Source organism: Carassius carassius, chromosome 6 (assembly GCF_963082965.1).
Source record: "Carassius carassius chromosome 6, fCarCar2.1, whole genome shotgun sequence".
Taxonomy (NCBI): Eukaryota; Metazoa; Chordata; class Actinopteri; order Cypriniformes; family Cyprinidae; genus Carassius; species Carassius carassius.
In genome coordinates this window covers 385,001-410,769 of record NC_081760.1, presented here as the reverse complement: position 1 = coordinate 410,769, position 25,769 = coordinate 385,001, and the positions used below count along the sequence as shown (strand labels likewise).

The 25,769-nt window shown below is 39.2% G+C and overlaps 2 protein-coding genes across 6 annotated transcripts; both read right to left on the bottom strand.

Moving 5' to 3' along the window:
* Nucleotides 1-483: 483 nt before the first annotated feature.
* On the bottom strand, nt 484-9,966 carry LOC132142144 (acidic leucine-rich nuclear phosphoprotein 32 family member B-like). Of its 5 annotated transcripts, none has more exons than XM_059551780.1 (7): nt 9,787-9,966; nt 1,846-1,995; nt 1,638-1,760; nt 1,283-1,469; nt 1,090-1,211; nt 992-1,034; nt 484-910 (listed from the first exon to the last, which is right to left on the bottom strand). In XM_059551780.1, the coding sequence occupies exons 1-7, from the start codon at nt 9,838-9,840 to the stop codon at nt 837-839; spliced, it is 753 nt and encodes a 250-aa protein (XP_059407763.1). In that variant the 5' UTR covers nt 9,841-9,966; the 3' UTR covers nt 484-836. The 5 variants fall into 5 exon arrangements, with proteins under 5 accessions (XP_059407763.1, XP_059407765.1, XP_059407764.1 ...); XM_059551782.1 differs by having other exon boundaries at nt 484-904; nt 1,105-1,211; XM_059551781.1 differs by having other exon boundaries at nt 992-1,031; nt 1,090-1,205; nt 9,787-9,965.
* Nucleotides 9,967-15,594: 5,628 nt separating this feature from the next.
* On the bottom strand, nt 15,595-17,649 carry LOC132141778 (forkhead box protein E1-like). The gene has a single exon (XM_059551435.1). The coding sequence runs from the start codon at nt 17,338-17,340 to the stop codon at nt 16,393-16,395; it is 948 nt and encodes a 315-aa protein (XP_059407418.1). The 5' UTR covers nt 17,341-17,649; the 3' UTR covers nt 15,595-16,392.
* Nucleotides 17,650-25,769: the final 8,120 nt, after the last annotated feature.

The window sequence follows — 25,769 nt, the reverse complement described above, 5'->3', positions numbered from 1 at the left end:
TGCATTTTGATTGTTATAAATTATTAGTCATAACCATTTGGACCCAGCTTTAAGAAACCGGCAAAAAAAAAAAAAAAAAAATTCCAAAAACAAAAAAAATAACCCTGAGTGGTTATGATCACTCATCAATAGAAGCAGTTTCCACCACTGAATAAATTATAAAAAAATAACAAAAGTTTATTGCAACTTTTCATCTCACACGTTGCCTTCACAGACTCCCATGATTTCAAACTCAATTGTGAGATAAAAATGCAATTCAGATTTTTTTCCCCCCTCTGCAATTAATAAAGCCCAATTAAAAAAAACAAAAAAAGAAAAACCTTGGTATGTTCTCCGAACTGCATGTTAAAGTAAGAATAATGAGTTTAACTATCAGATGAACAAGAGCAGTCCTTAAGTGTGCATCTGATGAAAGATCCATCATCTCTACTGAAGAAGACTCTGATAACTAATGCTCAAAGGACAGAGAAACTGGAGAGTGAGCAAAGCACAAAATCTTATTTTATTTACAAAGTTGTTGTCTTACAGAAAGTAAAAATGTAGCTAGGACGTTGATTGGTGCCACAGGCACGCGCTGAAGTGATGCACACACACCCCAGAGCAATCTTCCCGGGACACTTGGAACAAAAACTAAAGGGGGAGGATGTCAACCAAAAAAAAAACACTTTCAACAGAATATTAAAAGCACAGACCCAAAACTAAATCCCAGTCCCCAAAGTCCCCACAGGTCCTGCCACACGAGCGTGAGGAAGATCCAGAACAGAGCGGCCCCACAGGAGCTGAACGCTGGGGTCAGGGGTCACGGGATAGACCAGAGCAGAGGGAAAGATCGGCTCTTAGTCGTCCTCATCGTCATCTTCATCATCCGCCTCTCGTTTCCTCTTCTCACCCTTTTCTCCCTGCTCTTCTTCTGAGCGAGAAAAAACCCACCATTAATATTCATACTCACTTACACCCCGCAGGAAGCCATGCTCATTCCAATACAACTCACCTTCATCATCATCATCATCATCGTCGTCATCATCATCATCCTCCTGAAATAGAAGAGCTCAAGTCATTAAACCAGTTTCTGTTGTGAGCAGTACACACCAAATCAGCTCGTACCTCATCCTCTCCACTGCCTTCCTCATCCTCGCCTTCAACCTCATCCTCATCATCATCTTCCTCTTCATCAAACTCCTCCTCCTCTCCATCCTCCTCCTCTTCTCCATCTGTGTTGAAAGTGATCTGAATGAGCATCGTTAACACCTCAAACACTGAACTGACAGCTGGCCCCACTGACCTTCATCCTCGTCATCATCGACTCCGTCAGCGTCTCCGTCGGAGTCCGAGGCCTCACGGTCGTTCGTGTCGTAGCCGTCCAGATACGTGAGCTGCGGCAGGAGCCGGAAGACACTTTCCCGGTAATCGTTCAAGTTTGTGACTTCACAGTTGAAAAGGTCGAGGCTCTTTAAATGGTCGAGTTTTTTCTGTCAAAGTGAACAGATCCATCTACAGTTAGATCTTTGTTTAGGTGTTTGGATAGTTTAGAGCTGCTAGAAATCCACATATCTAGTTATGATACGGCAGACTGTATAAGGTCGAGCAGCGGAGACTCTAATGTGAGAAAGCTCATGGGAACAGAAGTCAGTACAAACCAAGGGCTCCAGCGTGCTGATGTCTTTCAGTTTGTTGCCGCTCAGGTTTAGATGTGTGAGATTCGGGAGTTTCTCCGCTAAAACATCAAGATTTCCAGAGATTCTGTTGTCACTGAGCTCCAACTGAGAATGAAAACACACACACGCGTCAGAACACACATACACGCACACCCCTCAGCAGAGCCCCGTCAGGAGTGTGCACACTCACCTTCTTCAGTTTTCCGAGCTTGGGGAGATTCGAGACCGAGAGGAGACCCACGTTTATCAAACTTAGAAACTCAAGATTAACAAACTCTGCTGTGAGGCCTTCGATCTTCCCTTCATTTGATCTGCAGTTATCAAGCACGAGTTCTCGGACCTAGAAACCAGCAACATGAGGGTTAAACACACACACACACAGAGAGAGACTCACACACACACACACACACACACACACACACACAAAGAGACACTCACTCTCACACGCAAACTCACTCACATACTCACGCGCGCACACTCTCTCACTGACGCGCGCACACACACGCGCGCGCACACAAACACACACACTCGCTCACTCACGCGTGCACACACACTCTCTCACTGATGCGCGCACACACACACTCGCGCGCGCACACACTCGCGCGCGCACACACACACACACACTCACTCACTCACTCACACATTTTCAATAATGTAAGGTCATGTGACAAGAACCCCCTCAATCAGCTTCCTTCGGGGGGAAATTCCCCATTGTTTTTGAAAAACGGGGTGCACCAAAACGCTAGTTTTATTTTACTTTTCTTCGTAAATATATCTTGTAGCAGAGTTACAGCAAGGGTTTTTCGGTGGTAGAAATCCATTACTGAAATGTCCTTGTTGTAACGGATATCGCAGCTGATGGATGCTTAGCAATGACAGACGCGTCAGGAGCGCAACCGTACGAGCGCTTTGGAAAGAAGGAGAAAACGTGTGTGTGTGTGTTAACTGTGCGTGTTGACACATGCCACCACACACCTACAGACATATTTAGCTGAGCAAGCCAAACGAAGTAAGCGAAAAAAAATTCGACAAAGGGCAACGAAGTTACTTGCAAAATATGCTACGCGGTATTAAAATGAAGTACAATAGTTGTGTAAGTACAATGCAATATCACTTGTGACGCAAGCAAATGAGAAGCGCTTCCCAAATCTGGTCACTCTAGCGAGACGTTATCTCTTTATTCCTGGGCCATCTGTGCCATCTGAGAGGGTGTTTTCTACCGCGGGCTGTGCTCCAGACTAACCCCACATCACATCATGACATGCAACATTATTTAAATAAAAAGAAAAAAAATTAGCCCTACTCACACTCACTCACTCTCTCGCAAACTCACTCACACACAAACACACACACACACAGGCAACACTCTGGATGCGTGGCGTGTTTTTAATTCGGCTCCCAAGTTAACAGGTTAGAGCTTGCAGACTGCCTGCGGGAGACATGCATCTCAGGCGTGGTTCGAGCCGCGCGGAAAACGCGTGCACGCTAGAAATAGAACCGACGCCTATTTTTCACGCAACACGCAAGCGGGACCAGGTCAGACTATATTTTTGTACCAAACCAATAAAAAAATCATTATAAACAAAATGTATCTTTGCAATGCAGAGGAAACACGCTGCATCTGAAGAGGCATTTAGATGTATTTACACACTTTTTAATGCAGGACATGAATCCTTTAACCTGCAGTTACAAATGCAGAAATAATGTTTTGATATTTTAATCCCAAAACGTTAAATAGCCTACTGATATTTTCAATTATTAAAAAAAAAAAATGAAAAAGGTACTTTAAATGTGAAATGAAAACCGCCAGTAGGTGGCATCAAGTCACTATTAATAAGCGAGTCATTGATCATTTAAACGGTTGATTAATTCAGGAACGAAACACTGTCATGGTGAAATGGAGCAAAAATAGGCAATATGGTGTGTCTTAAACCGAAGTCTGTTAATATTGACTTCTTGTTTAACTGATGAAAAAAAAAAATAACATTTGTGATATTTGCGAGAGAAAAACATGGGTATGAAGGTGCATAAGGGTCCGGGCAGTTTGGAGGCCCGTCGGGCCCAGGGGAACTTTTAGTTGAAACAAGGGAACGAATCTGCACAGCTTCTCAGAATCCCAGTCCCGAGTCTGACTGATCCAGTCTCTTGCTCTCTCTCTTTCCCATACACAGCTGATGCTGCAGCAATTACAATATTCAGTTCTGTTTTTTAATGGCAAAGTGGTCATATCTATTTCGTTTCTTTATTAAGTTATTTTAGAAATATGTTTGGAACATTTGTTTTTTTTTCTTTCTAATTAATTTTTTTTACTCTAGATAAATGTGCGCTATATTGATGGAAAAAAAGCCCCGGAAGAACCCAGACGAGACGCAGACGTGACGTTCAGGCAGCCAAACTGTAAAAGTTGCAGACGTGACGTTCAGTGAGACGAGTGCATGTTACAAAGTCATATTAATGAGGGCGCGCACGATGGCGACCGAGGCAGTTGGCGATATTCAAGGCTAAGGAAAGATAAATGATTTTCTCCCCTTAAACGTTAAATTCGATAAGTGCAAACAACTGGAAATATATCTTTATATTGTTGTCTTAACAAGATGACGATTTGAGCTATTTTTTTTTTCAAGCACGAGTTAATTTAAACAGACCATCTGAGTTCGCATAGCTGAAAAAAAGAAAGAAAAGATGAAAGACAAAAGGCCAAGAGATCAAGGTAAAAAGTCGAACAAGACTCGTTCATTCACCACTGAGAACAGGTATGAGACTGAGGAAGTCATGGAAGTTGTACACTAATTCTGACGGAGGTGTTGTCCCTCTTCCCGAGTCAGCCCCGTGCACTCCAATCGCAAAAAAAGGCAAAGTGGAACCTACACTCTCCGAATTACAAGATAACATTGTGAGGCTTGTAGCTGAAAAAATAAAAGAAAACGCAGACAATCTTGCAGGCCTGATAAAAAAAAAAATGCGGACACCATCGAAGCTTTAAAGGAATCATCAGAGTTTCTCTTCAACGAAGTTCAAGAAATGAAAACAGAAATAAAAACTGTAAAAAATGCAAGTGATGACCATCAGAAGAGAATTACAGGCCTGGAAGACAGATTGAATGACATGGAGCGCTACAACAGAAGATGGTTGTATGGCTTGCCAGAGCAGGAAGGAGAAGACGTTAAACAGTGGGTGATTGACATCTGTCATTCATGACCCTGAAGAGGATCTTCGCTCCACAACTGATGCAAGCCATAGGATCGGGAGGAGAGAGGATGGTAAAACTCGACCGGTGATAAGATTTACATCAAGATCGACCAAGAAAAGGTATTCGGAATTCCTCAAAATAAAGAAGTTAAAATTCGGCGAAGACTTGACCACGAAAGACAAAGAGACTCGCACTAAACTATGGCCACAGATTGAAGAGGCACGGAAGCCAGGGAGGAGAGCCAAAGCCAGCAGTGAAGGGAAAGAAATAAAGATTTAAGGACAGCTCTGAAGTTGCTTATGGACTTTAGTTGAGAAGTTCAGTTGTATTCTAAAATACATCTAGTGGTGTGCCGTTATATTTAATGTCTGACAGTTAAAAGGTCAGATTTATAATCCCAAATTTGCTTATAATCCGTATTCAAAAGGTGAAGAAAATCATTTCCCCTCTTTGTTACACTTCAAACTCAAGGGTTTTTTGTTTGTTCTTGTTTTCGTTAGCCTGTTCTGCTTCTCAATTGGTCTTTCTCATTTTATTCACTTAATGCGAGGGGTAGGCCTATACGAGAACATACTAAGAGCAAAGCTGTACTTTTATTTTGTAAAACTTTCAAGGGAGATTTTTATTTTCTACAAGAAACACACGCCTTAGCTTCACATTTTATTTTCTGGAAAAATCAGTGGGGAGACAATATTTGGATGTCTTATGGAAACAGTAAATCTGCTGGCGTGGCCATATTAAAGGGCTCCTTTCAGGGAAAAATCCTTAATGTTGTTCATGATTTAGGAAGATGGGTTATTTTAGTTATCGAATTTATGGAAAATATTTTCATTTTGGGTAATATATATGGTCATAATAATAGTCATAGAAATACACATCTTTTTGCAGAATTTGATGAACAAATAAATGACTTATTGATTTCTTTCATCAATGCTAAGTTAATTTTGGGGGGTGACTGAAACTGCATAAGTGACCCCATCAAAGACTGTCAACCTCAAAGATCCTTAAAACGCAATTATGGAGAGTTTAATAATCTATGCATGCATTTAAACTGTTGTGACATATGGAGACTAAAATATCCACAGCAAATCCAGTTCACTTGGACTAACAAAGATTTATCTGAGAGATCCAGGATTGACTTCTGGCTTATTTCAAATGAGTTGTCAGACCATGTGGAAGAAACCAAAATACAGCCCTCAGTATTTTCGGATCATAATATGATCACTTTAGTAATATGTATAAGGGGTCAATCAATAAAATATAAACCAAACTATTGGAAATTAAATACACCTTTGAGTGATAAAAGCTTCATAGAAAAAGCCAAAAAAAAAATCAGAAATGAAAATTTGATGGAAGCAAAGAAAGACAGAATATATGGAAAATATTGGGAGTATACAAAATTTCAAATCCGTAATATGGCCATTGAAAGGCAAAAGAATTATCTAAGGAAAAAAGAATGAGACAAGATCGAATACTCAAGGGAATCATTTCTATTTTTGAAAATAGACATTAATATTTTATTTGAATTACAAGCTGAATTGGACAGTATCTATCAGAATTTGGCACAGGGAGCCTTTATTCGTTCTAGGCGGAAATGGATAGAGCATGGTGAAAGGAATACGAAGTATTTCCATAATTTAGAAAAAAGAAATGTTAGTGTTAACAGTATATATAAACTTAAAATTAATGATCAGATCTCTGAAGACCCCTCAAATTTCTAATTGTGTGGAAGATTTTTATAAAAAACTATATTCCAAACATAACAGTTGTCAGAGCTCATATTTCTGCTCAAGGTATTGATGAAACTCAGAAGGACATTTGTGATCAAGACATATCCCGAAGAACTTAAAAAGAACATTAGTAAGTTAAAAGATAATAAATCCCCAGGGAATGATGGCCTAACAGGTGAATTTTATAAAGCATTTCATTCCAACCCCTTATAGTGAAAACAAAGAAGAGATTTGATATGTGGCTCATTAGGGGAAGTCGTGGCCTAATGGTTAGAGAGTCGGACTCCCAATCGAAAGGTTGTGAGTTCGAGTCCCGGGCCGGCAGGAATTGTGGGTGGGGGGAGTGCATGTACAGTTCTCTCTCCACCTTCAATACCACGACTTAGGTGCCCTTGAGCAAGGCATCGAACCCCCAACTGCTCCCCGGGCGCCGCAGCATAAATGGCTGCCCACTGCTCCGGGTGTGTGCTCACAGTGTGTGTGTGTTCACTGCTCTGTGTGTGTGCATTTCGGATGGGTTAAATGCAGAGCACAAATTCTGAGTATGGGTCACCATACTTGGCTGAATGTCACTTCACTTCATGAGGGATCGATCACTCAAAGGTAGAGTTCTTTTGTCTCGTTTAGTCTCTCCTGCAAAGGGGTTATATGTACCAAAATCTTGTATTAAAAAAATTGATTCAACCTTATATGGAAAAACAAGTCACACTATTTAAATAAAAATATTTTATGTAATTCTTATGATCAAGGAGGTTTAAATGTGCTTGATTTTGATACTTCGTATACAATCTTCAAATTGAACTGGATTAAACACTATATTAAGCATACCGATAAACTATGGTATATCATTCCAAATCTTATTTTTGAAAAAGTTGGTGGTATAGAGTTCCTTTTAAAATGCGACGTTGAGGTTAACAAGCTCCCCATTCAGCGATCCAATTTTCATAGACAGGCTTTTTTTTTATGTTGGCTTCTTACAAACATAACTTCTCCCCTCACAGTTAATTTGAAATAATAAAATTATTAAATATAAGAATAAATCAATCTTCTATGACAATTGGATTAAAACCGATATTCTAATGGTCTCACAACTGATGAATAATGAGGGTTACTTACTAACATATACTGAATTTTTAAACATATTTAGGATTCCTATAACTCCAAGGGAGTATAATATTGTCTTAGATGCAATTCCAGAAGGTTTATTGAGACTCTTGAGAGGTAGTAGTGAACCTCATAAGCAATCAATGAATAAAAAAAGGTCTTGTTAAACAGAGTTGATATAAAAGATAGTAAATGTAATGATAAGTTCTTCAGATGCTTGGTTCACTGCCCTACTACGCCCCGAGATAAATATTTTTGGAATGAACATTTTGGAAATATTAATTGGAGATCGATTTGGACTTATAATAATAAATAATGTATTAATAAAGTTTTTGAAATATACTTTAAATTTACCCAATAAATGAATTCCTAAAACGATATAAAAATGACCTTTCTGAATCCTGTCCATTTTGTAAAAAGGATACTGAAAATGTCTTGCATCTTTTCTTTGAACGCTTGCATGTGAAGTTTTTTTGGATTGATGTGGAATATTTAATATGTTGAGTGGAATTAAAATTTTCATAGAGAAAAAGGATGTTTTTTTTTTATTATGACAAAAAAAAAAAAGAGATAGACAAAAGTCAGTTTTGTGTTTAATCTTATTTTATTACTTGGTAAGTTTTACATACATAAATGTAAATGGTCTGAAAGGATACCCAACATCTACCATTTTAATGCGGACATGAAGGTTTACTTTGAAACACTGAAAGGACTTTCAAACCATAAAGCAATAAGAACTATGGACATAATTCTTTGATAAAATTTCTCTTTATATTAATTATATATGTATACCCCTTTCCGTTATGTTTTTGTGTGTGTGTTCTTTTTTTTCTCTCTTTAATGTGTGAATCGAATGTTCGTTAATTACCTAGTTACCTTTAATGTTCTTCATGTCTTATGATGCTTTGTAATCATTTGGAATATTATTTGTTAAATATTTGTATTCACTGTATTACTTTATGTATAATTCTGAAAAAAAGTAATATTAATGAGCTCGTCCGAACGCCATAACACACTCACGCGCACTCGCGCTCACACACAGTAAATGCTGCAGCTCATGGAAGGATCCATAAGAGCACGAACTCAAAAGTTTAGCAGTTTAACATGGAATAAAAGTCTCTGAACTGGGGAGAAAAACAAAAGAAAGTGACTGAGTTGCTCAGAAACGAGTGTGTGTTTGTGTCACGATGAGAAACCCAAATCCCGCGCGCCAAACTGCGAGCGAGACCGGAAGCGGCGTAACGCTACTCTGCTGCGAAAGATGAAGACGGAGCGGAAGTTAACAGCGAGACAAAAATGGAGAGTTTCTTTCTCTAGAGACAACATGGCGACTGCTTGGAGAACACGAGGAGAGGAAAACGCAAACGATACTGTCGTGTCTCTGGCAGGATCGTATCTGACGCGACGTTTAGTCAGTTTTAAAACCGAAGTGAAGCATTTCCGCCGGATTGACGAGAATCACATGCAGCTTTTAACCCCTTTCTCTCCCTCTCAGATCCGTTGCGTCTTTGAACACGTTTGGTTACGGATTACCTCAGAAATCTCTTGAAGATATTCATCGCGAGGATTTTGTGAGTGTTTCGCGCGCTGGGAGTAATGGCGGGAATCCGCGCCTCGAGTAACAATGTAACCAACAGAACACACGTGTTAAATATCACTCTCTTCGCAGTATGAAAACTTTTTTAAATATCAGTTTATTATAAACGAAAATTCCTATGTTCGTCAGATTATAAATGTCGTTTATCTTTTGAACCGGCGGTGTTTATAATTAGAACAGAAGACCTACTTTATTACTTTCGCCTCATGTAAGCAACAAACATGGCCACCGTAGAGACATAAACCATCCCAAACATATTCTACCGCCGAGGTTCACTCAAACAAACAGAAAATGAGCGATTAAGCGTCGTCCAGCACATATATTATAAGATGTAATAACGCTTCAGCTTTAACTGAAGTAACGTTCCTCAGTCTGACCGTTTCACATCAACACAGACGAACCCATGTAACGTAACTTTCTGCAGGGTTTTACACCCATGTGCTCCCCGTACACACACACACACACACACACACAGCTAACTTCACTAATGTGATCCTCAGCATTGCTCACATCAGATGGGGTCCTGTTCCTCAGCTCCAGGTGAATCCTCTTCTTCATGTCCATATCGCGCCTCAGAAGTTGGACTCTTTGTTTTCAGGGATTTCTGTTCAGCCCAAACTGTGGAAAGATGAGGAGAATAAGGGACTGTATAATGATCTGAAGCCAGCGAAGTTACTCTGAGAGCAGAAACCATGGAGGAGAATATATACTCGAGAGCGCCCCCCGCGGCGGCCGCGCGCACTGCAGCCACGAGCACGCGCCTGGAGATGTCGTCCACGTGGGCCGCTTAAACTTTTCTTTTTTTTTCTTTTTTGGTAGATGTGCTGTATGTTTTTATTTCATGTAATGTTTTGTTTATCTTATCGATAAAGCACACATCAGCAAACACAGAACCCGGTTTCTGTCTGGGCTTCATCATTATCTGATAGTATATCTGTATTTACCTCCTGGACACAGACACGAATGAGTTTACTATTTTTTTCACATATTTACATTGCTTAGAACATAAGAAAAATACGCTAACAATTTTTAAAAATGATATTACATCCTCTGTAGAGGACAGCAGGACTCATTTAAAAGGATGATTTGTGTGTAAAATGGCCATAAACAGGTTTTCTCATTATATAGGCTACAATGTATCTATTAATTTGAATATCGATGTGTTCCTGGGTCAACACGCAATTTAAAAAGAAGTTAATAATTGGCAAGATTTTCATAGTATCTTAATATTTCATATAAATATTGAGATATAATTTCTTCATGTTCCAGTTACTACAGAGAGTAGTTTTTTAAATAAGGGTTTTTAGACAATATAAATTATACTTTTTACACTGCAAATATATTAGTACCTCAATTTGTTTAACCTATAAAGAACTTGACTTGCTGTGTAGCAGAACGTTTTCAGAAAAGGACAGCATTTAGTTTCTTGTTTCTACACGTTCAGATTTCTCAACCTTCAATATTAGAGACACTAAGTGGTTATACTAGCAATAAGAACATATTACATGCAACCAAAGGAGAGTCGATAGCTACGGTGTTAGGATACACATATTAAAAAGATCATTTTGTTGTGACTCTGGAGGTGACCACATTATAATAACAATAACATTATAATAATGTGTTGAAGTAAAAAAATAAAACATTTTATATCAGATGACAAACAGAAAACCTTTTATGAGTAGTTCTTTCATTTATAGGTCATATATTTCATATGTAACTTTATTTGTTTATTTGAGAACAACTGAGTAATATCCAGTGGTTTTAGGTGAGTCAAAGCTCAGTCAATCCTCCAGCAGATGATGATCTGACGCTCTTTTCAACAGAAGAAAACCTTTTAACCAACCAATTTACTGTCTCTAAGGATTTCTAAGTTTACAACAAGAACAAATGTATATTATAAAAAAAAATCACATTTCCATGTGTATATGATACTCACCAGTACTCTGTCACACAATACATATATATTGTTAATAATTTTAATAATAAAAATAATAAATGTTACAGCACTTTTGTGCCCTCTAGTGGTTGTAATCTAGAACTTTGCAGGAAAAATAAATTGTCATAAGCCTTGTTTAGTTTGTACAACTGACTATTTAAAATAAAACGCCTTTTATATTTTGTCTTTTTCTGCAGTGAGAGATTGATTTAGAACAGTTTGATAAACCCAGGTCTCAAAAAATGACCACACACAAACCACGTAATTAAAACAGCTTTAGAGGCCTCCTAAAACAAAAGATCTTCCAGTGCAGTCCAGCAGGCGGCGCTGTGAACACGGAAAGCAGTGAAGAAGAAGAAGAGCCGCGTTTCCGGTGTTTTTATCCAATCAGGAGATCGTGCGTTTTATTTTGAACGCACCACTGGCGGGTAAATCGATAACGCTCTTTCTCTTCAGGATTAAAATAAACGGTAACGATCAGAAAAGCGGGTGTGATCCGCGAAGGTAAGAGTTGAAGAAAGAACACGCTTTAATATAAATAGATCAGTGATAATCTTGTTATGAAGCGTCACTCTGAATCTGAATCATGTCATCTGTCCGCAGCTCGTCGAATGTGAGTAACATTACTCCTCATCAAGAAAAAAATCTGATCTGAAGTGTTCCCTCTGTCTGACAGTTTGAGCTCGAAACAATAATCAGTGTTTCCTTCATTTATTTCAGCCCAAGATCAGAAAGAGTTCCGCTCAGAGATGTGACGTTTCAGAACAAACTGCTGGATGTGCAGGACTGTCCTAAAATAAAGGTTTGGAGATGTTTCCTCACTGCTGTCAGACTGATGTAACCTCGTGACCTCAGCTGTTATGTTTTGTTTTCCTCCAGACTGAAGACCCTGATGCAGCGGATGAACATCGTATTAAAGTCCTTCGTGTGTCTTGACGGAGCAGTTGTTGTTCAGGATGAAGCTGTGTTGTCAGAGGAGTCTGTTCTCATCAGGCGTGTATCTCTGGATCATCAGTCCTGTCCCAGCGCTCCATCCGTCCAGGAACAGGAGAACATCTCCGGATACCTCGTGTGTTTGGCTCGAGAGCTTCTGGTTCCTGCGAGCACAACCGTCTCTGACCAATCCCTTCTCATGAAGGATCTAGCATCAGGAACCCAAAACACTCCTGTAGTAGTAGGCCTGTACCAGAAAGATAGAAAACTGTTTTATTTCCAGAATGAATGACTGTGTTTCTCTGTCTTGCTCTGTTCAGCTGAGAAGAGCTCCAGATCCAGCTGTTGTGTGGATTGTGTGATGAAGACACAGGACCCTGAGAGATCAGGTCAGAGTTCACCGCTTGTTGGAAACCAGTCCCAATGCTGCATCACTGATTGAGGATCTGTTCCTGGGGTGTCAAAGGTTTCTGGTTTCTTGCAAAAATAATCACAGACATGTTGTGTGTGAGAGAATGTAGTGGTGAGTTGTTTATTGGCCTGTAGATTTAAAAACATGGCATACGGCTCCACACAAAACTATTTTGATGTCAGTTCTATTAAACCTGTATTCAGTTTTTAATGGTCAGTTTTCCATCAAGAGTTTATGTAATGTATTGCAATATTGTAATGCTTCAGATAATGTTAATATATGTGAATACATAACATGCTGTGAACAGTTTAGCAGTAGCTGAGACGCCTATAGTGTAACTGGGTACTAAATGTACATTTGGTACTGAAATGTAAGTCACTTAAGTAGTAAATGTTTATCGGTTAAGAATTTGTTTAACAACTTTGATTTAGTTTTAATTTTATTCAGTTGTGCACAAAAGAAGTCTTTAAATCATATTTAAGAGTGAAGCATGTTTTCGATGGGGGTCAGTGTTAATGTCTGTGTCAGACAAATATATTGAATTTAATTTCTATCTTTGACACAAAAAAAAAACTTACATGGTTTGATTTGTATAAGAGACATTTTTCATTAAAATTCCAGTTTTATTAGTTTGTTTTACTGAATATTATGTTCTAAAAATATATCCTTTCTGGTTTTGCAGAAGCACCCACCATAATGTCGCTTGTCATTAAAAGTGTTTGCTGGTGTAAATCAGTTATAGTGCCACAGAGAAGAGGAGTACAGTCATTTTCATAGCCATATTCACTGGTATAAACCAAATGTAGGTTTTAAATGATTTATACGTGTAAGTGTTCACTCAGCGTGCTCTGTCTGTCTGAACGAGCCCTGAATCCTTCTCCTGCTCTTTCAGATGTGTCCTGCAGGAGGCGCTGCAGCTGGAGTCTGAGAGACGCATCACAGCTGAAGAAGACGAGGAGAGATCAGGGTCGCTCTCCCAGCTGCACAACTCTTTCATTCAGCTCTCAAGGATTTGCAGTGCAGGTTTGTGGGAATGTAAGTCAGTTGTCTGTTTGAGCTCTTTCAGGATGAAAGAAACTTGAGGAAACTGTGCAGGGAGCTGGAGGAGAATATGGCGGCGGCACACAAACACCGAGCAGAGAATAGTGCACGTATCCACTGACTGTGTTTCCTCCTGCAGCTCCAGACCGATGGATGTCTTTCTGCTTGTGTAGACACCGCAGTCTTCGCTCTGTTGTGTGGGACACGAGCTGCGTCGGGAGGTGTCTCCAGGAACAGGTGGAGGCTCAGGTCTTGAGGGAGGAGCTTAACAGGTGTCCAATCAGCAGCCAGCGTCCAAGCATTAGACGAAAGAATCAAACCGCTTCGAGAGTATGGCAGTCCATCCAGTTTCTCCTGTGCTGCTGGCATGAAACCACAACCATGTTACATCAAAACTGCAGGGTTTACCTCTCACACCTTCCAAAACTCAGTCTCACTCGCCTTCTACAAATAAAAGTCAACATAAAACAAAAGTCAGTCAATTCACCTTTTTAAGCAGTTCCCATTTAGACATTTCATGGACTTTGTGGAAACCTTAAAAGAATAAACCAATCAAATCAAGTCTCTGCATACACACATTCTGTTCCTAGGTTGAGAAGCTCAAGGCTAATTTAATGGAAACCGAGGAAAATCTGCGTTATTATTATTAATATAATGATATAGTATTGCATGAGTATTGCATTGTAAATCCTTCTGTAAATGTAATATCGGTGTGTATTCTCTTGATTGTGTATTAAACGAGCTGTGCTTCTGTAGCAAAGGGTCCATGCCATGAACCAGCGTAATGATTGAGAGAATATGGAAAATGATATCTGATAATACACTGTCTTGGAAATCTCTTAAGCAGTGTAGCGTGTACGTCCTCTGACAGACGCTGTCCTGAACTATAGAAACTCGTAGACTTTATTGAATGAGTTGCTGTAGATTCAGAAATGTGTAGATTCGTTTGGTGTCTTTCATTTAAACTAAACCGAAAACCTTTATAGGCCAATTATTTCATTTTGTAAGTGATGAATTAGTGTATATGAACAGTTATTGTCTTAAATTAAAGGTCTGTATAAGGACAGCGGTAACCTGTGTGTGTTTCAGTCTAAACTCTCGTATCACAGATTGGGTTTAAATAGAAACTCTTAATTAAAGGCTTTTTTTGTCATGTACTCGGTCTGATTTATGAGTAATTAATCACAGGTCTTCTCATCATGCCAGTGCTTGTGAAACCCTGCTTCTGTCTGAATCCAGTCGTTGTCTGATGTGTTCTGCTTCACTGATGCTCAATAGCTCTGTCTCTGCTTCTGATAAACCTTCCCTTCGTCTGTGTTAGGACTCCGAGCTGCACCTCTTGCCTTCCGGTCAATTTGTGCAGATTCATTCAATTTGTCACAGCAAGACAAATATTTAGAAAAATGAGATTCTAATCCACAAACACAACGCTCCCTTCATCTCTGCCCTGATCTCAGAGTTGTGTGACAGAATACATTGCTTAATGATTGTGGTGTCGATTCAAATAATATATGTGTGTGTGTGTGTATAAACCTCATGATATTTGGTCACTTGTTTTTTTAATTAAAGAGTTTAAAAAAGTTTTTGTTCTTGCATAGTCTAAGCAAAGATGAAGTCCTATGAAAATGATCATTCATTAAAATGAAATGTTTTCTCAGAACGCAGTGGTTCACAAACGTGTCTGACACCCATCAGCACCTTACTGTCGTTAAACACCACCTTCATAACCGCAGTAATACACACATTCACTGGATACAGTGCTGGACATCAACCCATGTGCTCTCCAGCCGCTGGAGCTATAGTTTACAGCCTCTCAGCATTTACCCACGGCCTCAATTCTGTTATTGGGAAATGAAATGTTATTTGACTAAAGTTACTACTAAAATTTACGAAAAACAAAAACAGTAAAAATGTATCATTTTGTACTGAAATGTAAGTCACTTAATTATATCTACTCGTTTGAACTCTGTGTAAGTAACACTTTATTTTAAGGTGCCCTTATTACACATTACATGTACTTACAATCAGTTATGCATAATTCAATGCAAGTAACCCTAAACCAAACCCTAACCATATAGTAAGTACATGTAGTTAATTAATATTACTCAGTACTCACTTGCTCCTTTAAACAAATCCACTTGTTCCAGACAAGCATTTAATGTGGAGCTCTGTTCCTGTATGTAAAACCCAACCTGTGTGTTGAAATACACCTGCATTTATCAAGCTCGACTGCATATTAGAAAACATTAACGTTTCAGTTTATATATATATATATATATATATATATATATAAGAATATTCCTATACATTTAGTTGTAGTTTGTTTGGTGTGATGCATGTTCACACACAGATCTTAAAAATCATTCTCTCGCGCACCTCATCCTAAAGAACACAGCAACACAGCCTCTCGTAAAAACATGTTTATATCACTGAATTAAGAAGATGTTGTAACTCAGAAATGGAAGCATTTACACTTACACAGATGGCAATAAGAAAAGCGTATACGAAGAAGACATTTCACTCAAGTAATAATAATAAAAGAATCGGACCCTTCCTAAAAACAGAACAAAAAATGTTTGATCTTTGTAAAAATTTGCCTTTAACTTGAGCACTTTGTGCCTTTTTACAATGTCGTGATAGCAAAGGTCTGTACATGCATCGATTGAGGTTAATAACATCTCAGTCTACTGATGGAATCACAAACAATAGCAACATCAGTTTAAATATCATGGTTTTCATATTCACTCTCCAAATGTTCCCGTGTGCCAGCGGTTCTCACAGAGGAGAACATTGTTCAGGAGGCAGACACGAACCTGTCCGTGTTACCTGAGTAAGCTGGATGCCTGATGTAGGCTCCTGAGCTTCCTACTGCTGCAGAGTTATTGTACTGAACAAAAGAGCCCAGCTGCGCAGGAGACGTTCTGCTGTAGGGGTCTCCAACAGCATCTCCAGCGATGGGAGACAAACTGGAGATGGCCATCCTCCCTGACGAGCCGAAGGCCTGGCCGCTGCCTTGAGGATAGGATACCTGAGCGTGTCCGTGTCCGGGGCTGGAGTAGGAGAACGACATGTTGTTGGAGGAGCTGGAGCTGCAGGACTGATGCTGGAAGCCCGGTCCTCCCAAACTCTCCGGACTGAAGCTGTGGCAGGACTGCTGAGGCATCATCTCTGAGCCCACGAGAGAGTTGATCCTGAAGACCCTGGACTGACCGGCGCTGAAGCTCGGGGAGGACTGGTAGAAGGCGGCCGCTGGGCTCATGTTGGAGTAGACCGTACGTGTGATCTGGACCGGTGAGAAGACGGGAGACTCGTGCACGTACGGCGAGTACGTCGTGAAGTCGCTGCGTTTGAATCGCTTCCGCCGTCGGAGAAAGCTTCCGCTCTCAAACATGTCTTCGGCGTTGGGATCCAGCGCCCAGTAGTTGCCCTTTCCGGGTCGGCCGGGCTCTCGGGGGACCTTGATGAAGCAGTCGTTGAGGGTCAAGTTATGGCGGATGGAGTTCTGCCATTTCTTGGAGTTGTCTTGATAGAAGGGAAACCTCTCGGTGATGAACTTGTAGATGCCCCCCAGAGTGAGTCTGCGGTCAGGTGAGTTGGCGATGGCCATGGAGATCAGAGCGATGTAGCTGTACGGAGGTTTGCCTCGCTGTAGGGGTCTCTTCCTCCGACGGCCTTTCTGACCGTCGTTCACCGGAAGAGTGCTTTCAGAAGGAGAACCGCTCTCTACTTTCACCACAGGCATGACTCTGGATGCAGTGAAGCTCTCGAGTGTCCCTCGCTGTTTCGCTTCAGGGGCAACAAATCTTCTTTGCTTCTGGTGAGAAAATACCAGTCATAATGCAGACTTTAAAATCCCTGAGCAGAAAGGTCCTTTGAAATGTCCTTACACAACTCTAAGCAGTTCTACCAGGAGCAAGCCTTCACACAAACAGCCGTGATGTGATGTTGTTCTTCGCAAGGCTGCAGAGAGAAGTGAGGACTCGATACCTGACTGACTTCTCCACCTGAAGAGTGATTAGCCACGCCTCCTCCAGCAGGTGACTGTCACGCGGCTCAGAGCACATGTCTCTGCAGATTTAAGTGCTCTCTCCATCGTGCACATTTATTTCCTTCAACTCTGGTGGAAGCTAGTACATTAAAAACAGCAGCCAACACACATTTCGTCTGTATGCCAAAATGCAGAGTTCTATGCATCGATGAGTTAAAAACTCTTCACTCTTAGAGAATCAGATTTAAAGGTATCTTCTGTCACTCCCATCGTCTTATTTCTAATCTACATGCTGCTAATCTTTCTTCAGTGTTCTAGTTCTCCAGCATCGAATGGAAAACACGTTTATTTTTGTAGCAAGCAAAACAGATGGGGATTTATTTTGGCTAAAGTGGGGGCGTTATTGAGCTCTAATAGCCCTGTTTAGTGGTAATACAAACTCCACGGCCTCCGCAGGGCTTTTTTCTTGTCCAGTGCCGTGTCAGGCGGTTTCATCTGTGTGAGAAGATGTAAATATGTTATTGTAAGCCACAGCGTGTGCCTCCCTCTGTTTTAACAGCATGCAAATCTGGGTCACATTTTGGTGTGTGGGTATAGACAGCCTGATACCTGGGCCAGGTGTCCTGTTTCCATCTTTAATACAGGAGATAAAAATACAATTGGTTCTGTACGGCGTTATTCCCACGGTTTTTTATCGGGAAGTAGCCTCGTTTAAACTCTGATTCTCACGTCTTGAATCAGTCAAACTATAAAATTCTGTCCTTAAACAACCTCGCTGCTCAGGTGGGCCTCGTGTTGCTTAAGAAGCTCTTCTATATATATAAATATATATATATATTTTTTTTTTCTCACATAAATTTGTATTGCCTGCTTTGGAATAGCTGCTCTTTCTGACTCCTGCGTCTGATGATGCAATGCTCTTAAAGTTGACCTGCAGTTTCCAGTGTGAAGAATAAACTAGTATAACCAGAATAATATCTTCAGCAAATCTCTCTCTTCTCTCTTTACTCAATCAGACTGGTAAAAAACAATATCGGCATGTATGATCACAAAGATGATACCCGAAGAGCACTGAATCTAAGCTGCACACATCGTCTGATCCCAGTGGGGCACACAGATGTTTATTAATGCAAACTATTTCACATACTTTAAATAAAAATAAAACACACAGGACGCAGTATACACAGTGTTCTTTATTCAGTACTAAGCACTTCACTAATATTCCATCTTATTTCTCCTAGAAGTATTTCATTACAAAACAAGTGTCCGTGTGTATGTGAGAGATGCGGATTGTTCTGCCGATCGCTCCTGAAATAACACGATTGATTGATTGATTTATGTATTTATTTATATTTAGTTATTATTGCCTTCAGACTAAACTCATCTTGGCTTCATTTATTCTACGTGTCCACTGCCTGCATTAAAGTGTTTTATTATCTGTCCAAACTGACAAGGCAGATGGAATAAAAATATTTAAATAACATTTATTAAAAAATCTATCCAAAAGTATAGTCTGAGTTCTTTTACTGTGAGCTGGATTAGTCAGAAGCAGCATGTGGTGTGGTGAAAAACAACCTTTTACACTAAAACAAGGCAGATATCATAAAAACAATTAAACAAATGACAGTGTGACATTTTATTTCATTTTGTTCTGAACTGTTTTCCAGTATTGTACAAGCTGGAATGGTCCAAAAGGCCTTCCATTGAAGAATGATGTAAATCAGAGTTTTGTCATTATAAGCCATGCAAAAACCTCTGACATCAGCTAAAATAATGTGACATGCAAAAGAAAGCTTCAGCATTTATTTTTAAAAGGTTTCATGACTTCACACACAGCTTTCCTTCAAAGAACAGACATCGTTTTCTTCTTAATTTCTGCTATAAATGTGGTCAGATCTGATTTAGAAAAGACGTGTTATTGTACCATGATTTGGTCAAATCCACTTCTTTCGTTCATTGCAGATTCTGGAGGTTTTGCTCATTTTTATCTGCTTTTGTTGTTACTTGATCTTGAAAGGATAAAAGTCATTAGCAGGATTACAAATACACTCACCGACTGTAATTAAGTCTTGAGTTCTTCCAGAAATTGTACTTTTTTTGAGTAGTTTAAAAATCATGTACTTTTACTCGAGTTCATTTTAAGCGATGTATCTGTACTTTACTCCACTAATGATTCGTTACATCCTTGTTCTGATTTTATTTACTATTGATATCTATCTATCTATCTGTCGTCTGTGTCTAGTCGTGGTTGTGTGTGTGTGTGTGTATGTGTGTGTGTGTGTGTGTGTGTGCAGTCAGTGGCAATGCAAAGTCTCTGAGCCGGTTGACTGGTTGTCAGGCCGGGGCCGGTTTACATAACTGAAGCAGAATGCTGCGTCTCGGCTAACGTTCACTCTTTATGAGCCACCTGTGTGTCTCGACACGGCCAATCAGCACTGCTCGTGTGTGTTCACACCAGACTCACCCAGAGAAACCAAACAACCTGGCTGAGAAGGGTTTCATCAGAATTCACAGCACACAGAATGATTTAGTTCTAGTTCTTGAAATCTAGTCCTCGTGAAGGATGTTCTTCTGTATGAAGGTGTGTCCTGAGCTAGTCCTGTATTCGCTCAGATGGTGATGAGCCTCTGAAGCTCTCTTCCTGTGTTTCTGCAGACGCCTCCAGACTTCTGTTGGCTCCGAGGCTCATTCTCTCTCCTCCCGCTGCTTCTGAAAGGCTTGCTCAATCCAGCTGTATTGTGAATGTGAGGGTTCAGTGTTCTCTAGGAATGTTGTCCCTCATTAGTGAACCTCGGAGGACAGATGTGACACACCTCGCTGGCACCTGATGACGAAACGAGAGCGAGATGGTGGTGTTGCCACCTGCGTGTCTGTTTCTGCAGGATTTGTATGTCCTCAATCACTGACAGCGCTGGATTACCTGTTCTTAGAGCAAAGAGCTAACACAAGCCACATCTTGTGCTCAAGTATTCAAGCTCTCACACACTTGATTCTCTGTGCTCTGTTATTACTGGAGCAGTCTGATTATCATTTCACCATGCACCAGTTTAAACACTGATTAACCATTCTCAAATGCATAGTGTTCATTTTTGTACATTTTCCTTGATTCTGAGGAGCTAATGCTAGAAAAGAGTGTTTTTGTGAGTTTCGCTGTTGGGTGGAAAGGAGAGTTATAGTCCTGGAGAGACAGACTCTTTCTCTCTTTCTCTCTTTAACTCTCATGGCCTTGGGTTACACTACAGCAGGTGCATTCTGGGTTCAGACTTGTGTATATACATGATCTTTAATCACAAACAACTCACTCCACGTGCTATCTTCCATATTTTAGGAGCCTACTATTTATTCTCAATTCCCTTTCAAAAGCGGCTGCTATTTCATGATTTTGGCTTAAAATCATCATATGAAGGCAAATATCATTAGTATTCCCAAACACACTCGTTCTCTTAGCTTCGCAGAAATCATAGGTAACCAAACACGCTAACACTTTAGTTTAGGGACCGACTTTCACTATTAACTAGCATGCATATGACTTGCATATTGGTTTATTAGTACTTATAAAGCACATATCAATGCCATATTATTCTGCATGAGTATATTTTAGATACTAAACACAATTCCTAAACTTAATAAGCAGCATGTTAGGAGTTTATTGAAGCTAAAGTTGTAGTTAATGGTGAAGACTGGACCTTAATAATAAATATAGTGTAAACCCTGAACACATCGAAACATGTTATGCTTGCGAAAAAATTCCCTAGTGCACCTTTTATCTGTAAAGCAGTCAATCAGTTTCTTTTTTTTCTGTTTGCTCTTGTCATGCTTATTTGTGGCTTTCCCATGCTATGTCAAAGTAGATGTGTGTGTGGCTTTATTTACATATACTAGTATATTTGCACAACAAATGGAGCCCTCACAGAGCTGCTTTGCATCTGTGTGCATGCTGCTCGAGCTCACACTGACACTGAACGGCTGCTTTGTGTTTTCTGAAGCTGCACCCAAATATGTGTCCACCCCTCACTCGTCCCCACTGCATTTCTGTCACTCATATTCAGCCGCCTTATGCTGCATAAGTGTTACATGTGTAATGAAGGTTATCACCCAGTACCTGGAGAAAATTGTATTATTTTTTAAGAAATGTATTTTATTCAGCATGCATTATCTTAATCTAGTGACTATATATTTATATATGCATTAAACAATCCTTAAAAAATTTTTTTTTGTGCAGTAAATAATCATATTGTTCTGATTTCTGAAGATCGTGTGACTCTGAAGACTGGAGGAATGATGCTGAAAATACAGCGGAGCATCACAGAAATAAATTACTCTTTAACACAGATTCACACAGAAAACAGATCCTTTAAACTGTAATAATATAAAAAAATTACTATTCTAGAAAACTTTTTTATCAAATAAATGCAGACTTTAAACACAACTTAAATGTTAGTACAGACACACACACACACACACACACACACACACACACACACACACACACACACACACACACCTTTGAGCTAATAAACCTTCAAATAGTTCTAAATAAAATATAGCTGTATCATATTTTACTTGGTTAAGAAAATATATAATTTTATGACATATTAAGATATTTCTATATTTGTGAATTCATACCGTCATAAATGAAATACAATTCTGTTGAATGTAATTGTATGAGATTATTCTTATACTGGGATGCTGATGACACAGGTGTGTTCCTCCAGGACCTGACAGAGCACAGGTGCAGCAGAAACAATGTTTGAGAGGGTTCTCCGTCTCACCTCTGACCTTTCCTTCCAGTTTAACTCTTACCTGGCACTGCTGTGATTTACAGATGAATTAGAGTATGATTCTCATGTCTCCTACTATCATATTTATTTATTTTGAATATTAGGCTGTTTCAAACATTTTCAGGCAAAAATGTATAAGACCAAAAATAAAGCGATGAAGTCGTTTTGTTAAGAAAGATGCAAGTTTCTGACGAACTTCACTGGAAGCGTTTGTTGGATTGAGAGCAGACCTGAGCGTGTTGCTGTCGGACCTGTCTTACTGCCTCATTTGTCATCTCCAATCACAAGCTCTTTTGAAGCGAGCTGAAAGACGAGGCATTATCAGGCCACTCTCTGTGATGAGAGCTCAGTCTGCAGCTCAAAAGAGAAAGTATGTGAGAAGCTGAACATGTAAGAACACAGGCACACACACACACACACACACACACACTCTGCTCTCACACACATTTCTGACATTCAGCCACTGATGGCCCATTATTTATTTGCATGTGTATTTATTTATTTATTTCACAAGACTGATGTCTAAGAGAGATTCACAATCATGCAGGATTGTTATTCTGAAATAAAGCAATATGCTCTTCTGTCAGTAACCAAGAGAGGTCGGGGGAAATGTTGTGTGAGTACAGTTTTGCAATTTGATAAATGCACTTGTTCATAATAAAAATGTTGATTGCAGTTCAGTTGACATGCTTTGGCAAAGCATTGGTGCAAATCACAACTTCAGAGACCTTTTGTTATATGAGACGTAAAAATACTGGTAGCACAAGTTACATTACCAACGATGAAAAACAGTATGCACATCATATACTCTCACGACACACACTTCTAAAGCATTTATTAATCAGTTCATTCCAACATATACACACTTTATTTTAAAGGCCAATTCTCACTATTAACAAACCATTCACTATGACTTTTTACTCGATAAACTCCTAATTTGCTGAATATTAATAGTTACTAAGTAGTTGGTAAGTTTAGTTATGAGATCTGATTATATATGTGCTTTATAAGTTCTAATAAACAGCCAATATGTTAATAACAGGCATGCTAAGAAGCAACTATAGTTCATAGTGAGAATTGGTCCCTAAACTAAAGTGTTACTTGTTTTAAAATCAAAAGTTATATCTGTTAATATTTAATATTATTGAATGGACCGACATAAACTAACAATGAACAGTTTCATTTTGTATTAACTAATTTTAACAATGATTCATTAAAGCAAGAAGCCGTGGTTTACAGTGAATTTATAACAGCTAAGAGCCGTTGTTAGGCACCATGCAAAGCATCCTTAGCTGTTATGAATTCATATTCATATACGGTTATTCCATATACCTAGTAAAGTTTCACAAAATAAAACAGAGCAAAATAGTGTAATGATATTAATAAAAACATTATTCTTTCACCAAACAATGTACAAACCCGATTCCAAAAACACTACAAATTGTGAATAGAAACAGAATGCAATGATGTGGAAGTTTCAAATTTCAATATTTCATTCAGAATACACCATAGATGACGTATCACATGTTTAAACTAAAACAAGTTGATTTTAAATTTAATGGCATCAACACATCTCAAAAAAGTTGGAACCTTTCAGCATTGATGGTGCCTTTCCAGATGTGTAAGCTGCCCATGCCACACGCACTCATGCAACCCCATACCATCAGAGATGCAGGCTTCTGAACTGTGCGCTGATAACAACTTGGGTTGTCCTTGTCCTCTTTAGTTCGGATGACATGGCATCCCAGTTTTCCAAAAAGAACTTCAGATTTTGATTGGTCTGACCACAGAACAGTTTTCCACTTTGCCACAGTCCATTTTAAATGAGCATTGGCCCAGAGAAAACTCCTGCGCTTCTGGATCATGTTTAGATATGGCTTCTTTTTTGACCTATAGAGTTTTAGCTGGCAACGGCAATGGCACGGTGGATTGTGTTCACCGACAATGTTTTCTGAAAGTATTCCTGAGCCCATGTTGTGATTTCCATTACAGTATCATTCCTGTATGTGATGCAGTGCTGTCTAAGAGCTGAAGATCACGGCATCCAGTATTGTGTTCCGGCCTTGACCCTTACACACAGAGATTGTTCCAGATTCTCTCAATCTTTGGATGATATTATGCACTGTAGATGATGATAACTTCAGACTCTTTGCAGTTTTTCTCTGAGAAACTCCTTTCTGATATTGCTCCAGTATTTTTGGCCGCAGCATTGGGGGAATTGGTGATCCTCTGCCCATCTTGACTGCTGAGAGACACTTCCACTCTGAGAGGCTCTTTTTATACCCAATCATGTTGCCAATTGACCTAATAATTTTCAAATTGGTCCTCCAGCTGTTCCTTACATGTACATTTAACTTTTCCGGCCTCTTATTGCTACCTGTCCCAACTTTTTTGGAATGTGTAGCTCTCATGAAATCCAAAATGAACCAATATTTGGCATGACATTTCAAAATGTCTCACTTTCAACATTTGATATGTTATCTATATTCTATTGTGAATAATATTATATAAGTTTATGAGATTTGTAAATTATTCCGTTCCTTTTTTACTCACAGTTTGTACAGTGTCCCAACTTTTTTGGAATCAGATTTGTATTTCCTCAGAATCAGTTGTGGTTCCAACAAAGTGGTTGCCGAGCAACACACAGAAGTAAACAAAGGTGTGTTACTTTGTAGAGTAATTTACAACAGCTTCAAACGCAACTCAGCCAATCAGAATCAAGGATCTGTTTTATAATAATTATGTAATAACTGTATTGCTTATTATTAGTTAACATTAATGCATTGATGTTTAAATTTCCAAAATATGTGTGACTCATTATAACAACTTCGGCAGGAGAGATTAGATCAGTATTAACTGGTTACTAGCATGCATATGATTATCAGCTGTTTTTAGTAATTATTAATGCCTAATTCTGCATGACCATATTTTTTTTTTATCCTAAACCCGCTAAACTTAACAACTACCTTACTAACTATGAAGTTAATTTTTTATGAGTTTAAAGTCAGAGTTACTAGTTAATACTGAGATTTGGACCCAAATCTAAAGTGTGACAATAATAAGAAATTCTGCATCATATTAACACAAACATGTTAGGATAACTTAATGCATATGATATATTGTATGCATCGATATAAATATACATGCCAGACACAAGCCACTTGTCTGGGACAATCTACAAACACTAAAGTTTACTGTGTGATAATGATTGATACACCTATACACGAAAGACCAATTTCAGACATGAAATACAAATATGTGCTTTCGGTCACAGTCTCTGCGGGGCACACTGTTAGTCTTCAGTGTGTTTGCTGACACGCATGAGTCTAGCTGTGTGTGTGATACGCCTCGCTGACTGTAAGTACAGTTGGAGGATGAACACACACATCCCTGGCGTGCCAG

What these genes read in the sequence shown, in the direction of transcription:
- LOC132142144 (XM_059551780.1), bottom strand. Translation starts at nt 9,840, where the DNA reads ATGGACATGAAGAAGAGGATTCACCTGGAGCTGAGGAACAGGACCCCA. An exon ending in TCAGCACGCTGGAGCCCTTG is followed by an intron (nt 1,470 to 1,637) that starts GTTTGTACTGAC and finishes TCACTTTGACAG; the next exon opens with AAAAAACTCGACCATTTAAA. An exon ending in CGATGATGACGAGGATGAAG is followed by an intron (nt 1,212 to 1,282) that starts GTCAGTGGGGCC and finishes CTTTCAACACAG; the next exon opens with ATGGAGAAGAGGAGGAGGAT.
- LOC132141778 (XM_059551435.1), bottom strand. Translation starts at nt 17,340, where the DNA reads ATGCCTGTGGTGAAAGTAGAGAGCGGTTCTCCTTCTGAAAGCACTCTT.